Source organism: Gavialis gangeticus, unplaced genomic scaffold (genome assembly GCF_001723915.1).
Source record: "Gavialis gangeticus isolate Ggan-Ray unplaced genomic scaffold, GavGan_comp1, whole genome shotgun sequence".
Lineage (NCBI taxonomy): Eukaryota > Metazoa > Chordata > Crocodylia > Gavialidae > Gavialis > Gavialis gangeticus.
In genome coordinates, this window is record NW_017728992.1 from 201605790 (window position 1) to 201615308 (window position 9519).

General features: G+C 39.2%; 1 protein-coding gene across 4 annotated transcripts in view; it reads right to left on the reverse strand.

Moving 5' to 3' along the window:
* The window catches only part of AGO2 (argonaute 2, RISC catalytic component), a 95851-nt gene that overhangs the window by 37708 nt on the left and 48624 nt on the right, over window positions 1-9519 (reverse strand). For 2 of the 4 annotated variants that reach the window (XM_019528210.1, XM_019528208.1), the window contains exons 3-6: window positions 7904-8024; window positions 4413-4594; window positions 2743-2879; window positions 2454-2588 (exon numbers count right to left, since the gene is read on the reverse strand). In XM_019528210.1, coding sequence (XP_019383755.1) covers window positions 2454-2588; window positions 2743-2879; window positions 4413-4594; window positions 7904-8024 — 575 coding nt within the window. Of the gene's footprint in view, window positions 1-2453; window positions 2589-2742; window positions 2880-4412; window positions 4598-7903; window positions 8025-9519 lie in introns of all 4 variants that reach the window. The other 2 variants (XM_019528207.1, XM_019528209.1) reach the window with 1 other exon arrangement.

Consider the following 9519-nt stretch of genomic DNA (forward strand, 5'->3'; position numbering starts at 1 on the left):
GTCAGGGTGGCTAGGATCTGGAACCAACTTCCAAGAGAAGTGGTGCTGGCTCCTACCCTGGGGGTCTTTAAGAGGAGGCTAGATGTACACCTTGCTGGGGTCGTTTGACCCCAGTACTCTTTCCTGCCATGGCAGGGGTCAGACTAGATGATCTGCTCAGGTCCCTTCTGACCCTAGAAACTGTGAAACTATGAAACAAGTCCTGGGGGCAAATGACCTCCGTGCCTCCCTCTGGGGTGTGCACAGCAGCGGTGAGCCACTGCCCCAGATGAGCCAGCGCGACTCCATCCTGCACCCTGCCCTGCCGCAGCTGGGCAGTGCCTGCCCTACTTGCTCCCTCACCACAAGGGCCTCAATCTGCCCCCCCACTCTCCTTCCCTCCCCACAGACTTACCAACTGGACTCTGCTCTCCACACTGCTGGGTTCCATGCATGCACACAGCATTTATCAGTGATGGTACTGGCCTCCCCCCCAAAATAAGCCAATGGCCAATAATGTCAATTTTCCTTTTATCAGTGACAATCTGATATGGGCAGATATATTGGTGCACCTCTAATACCATTACTAAGCATGATGAAATATGGGATTAAAATCCTTCTAGAAGCTTAAATAAGAAAGACTGGATAATGCACTGAGCCATATTTTTTTAAAGATTCCATCTTTTCTAAAGACGTCCATCTTTAAATGGCAAATATCTATAAAGATACTAGCATCTTTTTTTAGAAATAGGTAGCATAAGTAGTCTAAGCAGCTAATTTATAATTTTTTTCATCCTTTCTAATGTGTTAGATAAATCAAAATTACAAGTTTGGACTGTTAAAAGCATCATAAAAACTGGGTTCACCAAGGAAAGGAACTATGTGATGTCAGTTACCCAAGGATTTTAATGTCTTGTTCAGTGTTCAGAAAGATGTTGGCTTTTGCAAGTATGAAACATATGCTACATGTGAATACTTAAAGAACTGCCTGTAAAATTGTGAATTCTGAAAAGGCTGAAAAACATGTTGTTAATTGAAAAACCTAGAGTCACTGGGGAAAAAAATTTAAACTGCTAATTATTTGATCCTGAGCTTCCCAAAAAAATCCCCCTAAAATTCTTCCCATGCTTTATTTTTAAAATATTAAAGAGGGAATTAAAAACCTGAACTGTACCTTAACTGTACAGGTGTGTTCAGTTCCAACTGCAACACTTTTTCTTGCATACCACACACTGACCTGCATTTTGTTTTTTGGAAAGTGAATGAAGGGGAGGAAAAAAACCCCACAAAAAACCCCAACTTTTCTTAAAAATACCATTAATAACAGCATTTCACAGGGACTGCACAGGCAGCTGCAGTGAGGGAAAAAAGCAAAATCCTGTGGCTTCTCCATTAACCCCCTAGCAGCAGGATGCAGTGCCCGACCAGCTCGAGGAGTAAAACCAGGAACAGAATTTGACCTATGCTAGAAAGCACGGTTCACGTAGAATTGTTGTTTCAACTAAAAGACAGGTTAACTCTGACCTAATTTTGATAATTCTTACTGATTTAGACAAGCCCAAAAGCTCAGGTTAATGCTACTAACAGTCAAACAAACTTCAAGACAATTAGGTTTGTTTACACATGGACTTGTACCAATAAAATGTATTATGTTAAATTTGCTTAGTTAAACTGGTATAGTCTTGTGCAAATACTTATTTCAGTTCATCTTAAACCTTTCCCTAATTATCTTTTCCTAAACTAAATAAATTTAAGCAGAAATAACTGCCCATATAACTTTTTGTAGTGATCTAATTAAGTAAATTTAAAACCACACACCTACTTAAGATGTACAACTCTGCTTGTAGACAAACCATCTGATTTCATGAGTCACATGAAGGATAAATATGGGTTCCAAAGCCACATGGCAAAAGGAAAAATAGGAAAGGCTGAAATACAGACCTGACCACTGGAGTTCTAGAAGTCTTGCAATGCATCTGTCATAAGATGCCAGTTTAATCTCTGCTCAAGAGCACAGGGGCAGTGTTCTAGCAGTCATTTTCTCTCCCAATAGGAAAATAAAACTCTCTTAGCAAATAAAATCTTCCTTGGCTACTTGAAAGTAGGGGTACACCAATAGAGATGTTTTTGGCTGATACCAAATAGCTGATTATTAACCCGTCATATTGGCCAATACAGATATGATTGCTGATGTGCAGCCCGGCAGCTTGGACAGCAGTGCTGGCCTGCAAGTCGGGGGGGAGGAGAAGAATGCGTGTGGGGAAGGGAAGGGAAGGGGCATGGGGGGCAGCATGAAACATTTAATTGGTGACGTTACTGGCTATTCCAGCCAAAAAAAAGCCGATCGCTGATAATGTCCATTTCCCTTTTGTTGATGCTGATCGATATAAACCAATATATCGGTGCATCTCTACTTAAAACTTGATATCATAAAACAGCATTAAGAAGCTTTGTGTCTATTGCTTAATTCTTACCTTTTATTTCTTTGGTAAACTTTACCCTTTGGGAATCTGTCAGAGGTTTCTGTTGCTCTTCAATACTTTTGAAATCCAAAACTTCACATACAAACTCAATTACTGGCTGTGCCTTGTAAAATGCTGTTGCAGACACTACAGACAAAGAGAAACATGGTTGCACAATTAATTAAACCAAAGCAGATTTCATATAAAACTTAGGTTCTTGAGAAGTCCAAAATTGGGATTCAATTTGTTCATTTTAAATGAACAGAAAAGAACATAACTGAAGAAATAGTGCTGTACTTACCATCAATGTTAAGCATCATTTTCCACAGTGAAGGTCTGACTGATTGATGGAATCCAAACCAAACTTCTCTGCCACCACCCAGAGGATTTGAGCACCCTTCAGAGGCAGTAAAAAAAGACCTCCCCACAGGGGTATACCTGAAAATCAGGAAGATAAATTCATTAGCTGTTGAATCAGATCAACAAACCAAAATAGGGGGAAACTATATAGTAAAAGAACAACAACAAATAAAAAAAAATCTACAGATTTAACTTAACTGGTTATTTTAAATCCTTCCAGCTACTTCCTGTATGGCTAGGTCTGTTGGCTAGACTCCTGTCAAAGAAAGCAACCATTCTGCTGCTGTTGGCATTTAAGTATCCCTTACCTGACTACCCAAAAAGCTCATTTTGTCACATAAATCAAGGAAAGGAACTCAGTGTTTACCCTATTTGCAGTTCCCATTTTCCAACTCAATTATCTTACTTTGAAGTTAGCAGTGTAACTGAGATAGAAATCTGGCCTTAGAGAAGTCATTTAATTCTTTAGTAAGTGTCAAAGCAAGTGGGCAAGTTTTTAAAGAAATCTGAGATAATGCAACTATTTAAGTAGGTGACATTAGTTAGCATTTGGAAGAGTGTCACTGAAGGTACCCAATACAAGTTGTCTAAAGTTAGCTGATCATTATCTATAAGAAGGTTCTCCAATTTCATATCTGACTTTTTCTTCTCATCTTCAAATCTTCCAGACACCTCTCATAACTTCAGCTTCCACAATGAACCTCCTAGTTGCACATTTCCCATCCTCACATCTTCAACCCATTTCCAAGTCTAATTCTAATTCCACCTCCTCTACCACATCCAACAAAATCAGCTTATCTTCATTCCCAGTCTTCAGTGACTTATCCTGGAATGACCTATCATTTCCAATTCACTATCAAATGTCAGACCCTGCTTCCAAATCAGCCACAGATGCCAGACCTGACCACCCAGCTTTTTGATTTTTCAAACAAGCCCCTTTATATATTCTCCTGTGCTTTGGGAGAAGTTCCCCAGAAATAGGCACAAAGCCATCTCATTCAAGTTGCAAGCCACTTTGTCATTAAAATAAAGTCTAGAAGAGCTATGCCAAAACCATCCCCAGACCATTTTAGACCCTGCTGGAAAAGCAGCAAATGGCTCATTTCAGTTACAAACAGCTTCTTACAGGATGCTTTGAAGGAAGAGGTTTGAAGGGAAGAGCATATGCTACTTTTCAGTTCTCAGAGGAAAAGGAAAAAGCTGCTGGCAGCTGGTGAGAAGAGGACCTGCTTTAATTGATGTTTTGTCTACGTTTTATGCTGAAGAATAAATCTGGGCTCCTCAAGACTCTTGGGACATGGCAATGAGTGCTTTCTGGACTGAAGAGCAGCACTGACAACCCTTCTTTGATATGACACAGCAAACATGGCAACAGTCAGAGCTCGGCTGTGCTGGCACTACTGTGTACCACACTAATTAGTATGATCTCTTTGGTCACTAGGGCCACCCAAAAGTAACAGCACTGATTCTTTCATGGTTAGCTCTCCAAACAGAACAGCAAGAGTAGCTGCTGCTAAGTCCACGAAAAAAAAAAACAATGTTAAAGTAGAAGAGGCATTTAAACAGTTCAAATGATAAGTTTTCTAAAGGCTTTCAAGGCCTTCTCCTCACCTCATGGAAGGCAAATGCCTCATCACAACATCCAATGCCTGGATGGTTTCGAAAGGAACACTTGGCAGCCGACCAGAAAGAGCATCATGTAAAGCCTGCAGACTCACGCAGGACATCCATTTGATAGCCACTTTAAATATCCTGTCCTTCCCTTCTCCTGGCAGTGTGACCTCCAACTCCACCTGCAACATTGGCAAAGGGAAAACAAGGCAAGCAGATGATTCTTTCTGATTTAAGACAAAAAGTAAAAGGTTGTTAGAGACTGAGAACTCCCCTTGGCAGCACTATAACCCATGGAAGAGAACACACAAAAGCAGTAAGAGATGTAAACAGCAAAGGTTGGAGATTTATAAGCCACTAATTTACATCTGCTTCCTTAAGCTGGCTTTTCCAGGGATGTGCTTTCCTGCTTCCACAGCTGTAAGGCAGCACATCTTGGCTGTGCTCTTTTATCAAATGCAAACTGGAAATACAATGGCCTGCTTGCAGATGATTGCTATAGTGATATTATGGCCAAGATGGTCTGAAAAGCAAGATTTATTTTTACTAAACCAGTTACATAGTTGGGATAGAAATTAGGCAAGCTTTTGGGCAGAAAATGTCCTCATCTCTGGGAAAGCAGATACAGCCTAAGATAAAGACCAAGCATAACAATTACCAACTTCATACTTGCAAAGTCAGCTTCTGTGTAGGCAGAATTAAGCCTGGTCTATCACCACCTTCAGTTTGGACAGTCTCTCATAATGTATAAGCGTACGGTATTACTGCTCATACACATTTTAAATTAGATGAAAAAGACTTTAGAAAACAGACTTCTTTTCCAGAAGAGCATTGTTAAAAAGTTTTGTAAATAGCACAGAATAAACGACAACCTATGTATCATCACTATTAATCCACAGAGAGAAAGAACAAGTATATTGCTTTCATGTGCTTTGATCAAATCTTTTTTTGTCAAATGACACTGTTGCACTGAGGAAGTCCCATCTGTGGTAAGCATCTGTAAATTTTTTGAAGATATTTATACACATACCCTTTTTATCTTAGCTGAATTTAACTGTCACGTATTTTCTGGTTAATATACATTGCAAAGACATTGCTGGTGAGTAAAATTATTAACACTAATTATAACTGAGGCTTACCAAAAATCATGTTATGCATCATGTTTCTACCCTGTCCATTTCTTTCTCTTCTTTCCTCCTCCTCCCTCCCCCGGTCTCAACTTACGAGCCCCTTAACCGTAATGGAATGGAACAAAGATAAAGAACTAGACTACTTGTATTGCAGTAACTGTGTACCCCGATGGAAATAAAAGACCTGGGATTGAAGCATCTGCATTGCAATTACAGCTAACACTTTGGCTTGGCTCATACCCTGATATGACCCAAGTCAGGTAGCTAATCTGTATCACAGACTAAATCAAATATTTTGTTTTCAATATTGAAATAGATGAAGAAAAATAACAACACACATATATAAAAATAGCTATTTGTAAGCTCTAAATTGCTGCGATCAAATACACTTCAAACACTGACCTACATCAATGGGTCTCCATGTACTGTCTAATATAACTCCTAAAAAAAAAAGACAGCCGTTGGACAAAACCCTACATACTTCTTCCAGAATGTAAGTTATATGATTCTCTTTGTTGCAAACACTAGAACTGCCAAAATATTTCAAGCATAGCCTCCTATTTCCTATTTTCAAGCTTCTGGGGAAAATGTACTGTGTACTCTTCGACTAACAGCAAAGGTTTTGGTGCAAAGCATCAGTCTGGAGTCAGCTTTCAAAAGCAACTGTGCTGGCAAACAATAGCAGGAATTCTGAGGATCTGCTGCTGTGACTTCCTAGAAAGCAGATGCCAAAGTGACTTCCTGAATGAGAGAGCCAGCTCTGACAGTTATACAGTTGGGCTGAGGAAGACCAATAAAAATAGCAAACCTATTGGCAATATAAAAACATGTTTCCTGCTGTGTAACTGTCGCTATACTTTATTCCCACACAAATACTTTCTTATAAATAGACTTTTGGATTCAAATCATCCAGAATGGTTTATGAGGCCACAAAACAATAGGTCCCTAAACCAACAGAAGAAAATGAGAAGGGTTACCCTGTAGAATCACAGAAAAATAGGGCTACAAGAGAACCAGAGGTCATTTCATCCAATCTCATGCTCAAGGCAGGATCTGCTCTGTCTAAACCAGTAGCACTCAATATTTTGAGCCCGAGAGCCAGAAGAGTGGCTGGAAGCTGACTGTGACTAGACACAGCCCTGCACACCAGGATTAGGCCCTGGGCCTGGGCACTACCCCTTCCCATCTCTGTTCACTAGGATTGGGCCCAGCCTTGGCCCTGCCCCCTCGCACCATCAGTTTGCCAGTTTATCCAGGTCATTCTGAATCCTAGTCTTGTCCTCCAAAAGTGTACGGAACTTCATTTGGCTGTCTGAAATCTGCTATGGAGATTCCTATAGAGTTGTTGTAGGTACACATTTTAATTGGGACCATTTAAAAAGTTGCCACAGAAAGTTTATCTTAAAATAATTAAAATTAAATGCAGAAAGTTATGTTCATTCAGTGTTGAAATGACAATTCAAAAGGAAGGGTTAGATGTTCAATATCACCATTAGCTTAGCATCCCTCACATAGAAATACAAATTAAAAATACTATGTCTAGATAAACGTATTGGTTTGCATTTTTCTCTGTTAGAATTATACTAAAAAGTATCTGCTTTGACATGGATTTCTATAGGAGTTATCTGAAGAACTGAAGAGGCACCAGAAGCTAACACTACATTTGCTGAGGATACTTTGAGATTAAATATTTTTACTAAAGTTTAAATTTTGTAGGAATACAGGAAACTATATCTCCTAAGTAGTAAACTGAGGTATATGCTTAGTGAAGAATCCAGAGAAGCTTTTTGATTCCTTAAATCCTCAGCTCACCATTTTCTCTGATATTTGCAGTTAAGCGAGACTGGATCATATTCTGAACTTTTTTTTGCCTCAAACTCATTCAAGACCACAAGACACTCGGAAAATAAGTAATAAATTATTTACAGGACAGTCATGTATAAAGGCTGGATTACGCTGGACATTGTGCAAGCACACGGCAGGTGACAGTAAGAGCCAGTGTAGTCCAATGGATAGAAAACTGGAGCAGAAATCAGGAGGTCCTCAGTACTTTCCAGTTCTGTCCCATGACCTTCAATAAATCACTTCATCTCTCTACTTTTGCTCCTCTCTCCCATTTGTCTGTATTGTCTACTTCAACTGTAAACCAACTCTCTGGAGTACACACTCTCTCTCATTTGGTGAAACCCAGTACAAGTTATTTTATTAGGCCCTAGCAGGAATGTTTTTTATTTAGTGATTTAGTCCAAGCATAAAATCACTAGGTACCAGGAGAGGTCTGGGGAAGGACAAAGAATAATCACAAGGCAAGATGCCATTACACTGCAATCTCTGATTAGAAACTTAGTTTTAAAAACTTACTTTCTCCCTCCCGATAGGAAGCGCCATAGCTGTATAAAGATTTTTTCTTCCATCAAATACTGGTTTACGATCCCCAAAGATTTGTGTTTTAAAGTGCTGAACCATATGCTCCACAATTTCTCTGAAACATAAAAAAGAATTAAGTTAACATCACTACCAAAATCATTCCAAGATTTAAAGAGAGTACTAAAAAACTTCCAATATTCATATATATGAATATTTGTTTGTAAACATAAAAAATGAGGGGCTTGTCAACAGTGCAATATTAAAGAAAATCTGAAGTTAATCACTCTTTATGCAAATGATTGTTCAGAACATATTTCTTTCCTTTTGACCATTCAATTCTTTCTACTTTCTTCAAGGAACACAGTCAAAGTTTACAGATCCAATTCTTTTTAATCAAAAAACATTTAAGTGGGGAAACACGTACATAATATACACTGTTTCCCTTGATAGTTTGCAACTGGGGAGCCAGGCAGACAGGACAGAGGGAAGGGAGGATAAGAAAAAGGTAGCACATCAGGTGCAACAGATGATCTAATGGAGGTGAGGACACAGACAATGCACAAACCAGTCACATCTCCCTCATATTCAAAATGAGTCTAACTTCATACTTTTTCAGATAGCAACAGCAGACAATTTTACTAGTACCTACGTGGATTGAGACTATCAATGTATTTAAATGTGGCATATTGATTTAAATGTGGTTGGAACCAAGGCTGCACATTCAAGTACTGTATGCAGTAGTAATTTGGTATGGCTATTGTAGATGATTACTTGTGGTCAAGTGTGTGTTTTACTGGAAAGGTCCTATTCTGAGGTTTTGGGCCCAAACATCCCAAAGGGGCATTAAGGCTACAAACACTGAAATACATTTAATTGCAAATTATTCAGTAGGTAACTGAAATACAATTTATCTCGGAGGTGCTCAGATAGTAATAACGAGTGCCAGTACAAAACTTCAGGATAGAAATCTGAGTACATAAAAGAAACATAAATAGTGAAGATGGCTTTAACTGGCTATTTCCATGATCTTCCATGGATTTTTAAGGCAAAAAAAGATTACTATGATAAATCTAATCTGATCTTCTGTGTAACATAGGCAATATAACCTGCCCTATAAATATATCAATTACAGTGGTATTTCTAGGGACCCCAGGGGTAGAACATGCCCTAGATGAATGACTTTTGATGTTCCTAGGAACCAGTCTCGTAACAGACCTACATACAGAGATCCATGCTGAGAGGCTTCTGTGCAAATATTGCAGCACACTTAACTTTCTAGGCAAAAGGAAATGCATACCCTAAAGCAGAGGCGTTAAACTCACCTTGCCCAGATATGGGCCATGGGGCTTCTTTGATAGCTGGATCTGGACCCACCTCTGGTGGTAGGGTGAACAATGTCAAGGAACTGCAGCCACTGCTTAGCTCCCATCACCAACAGGTAGAGATGTACTGAAATCGTGATTTCACAATTTTTCCAGAAAATGCAAAATCAGACCTTTTCCATGAAAATCAGAGAAATACACAAAAAAAGCAGCCCCGCAAAAAAACAGGGCAAAGCGGGGCTCTGTGTAAATATAAAAGGTTCCCCCCCCCTTTTTTTTTTTTTTTTT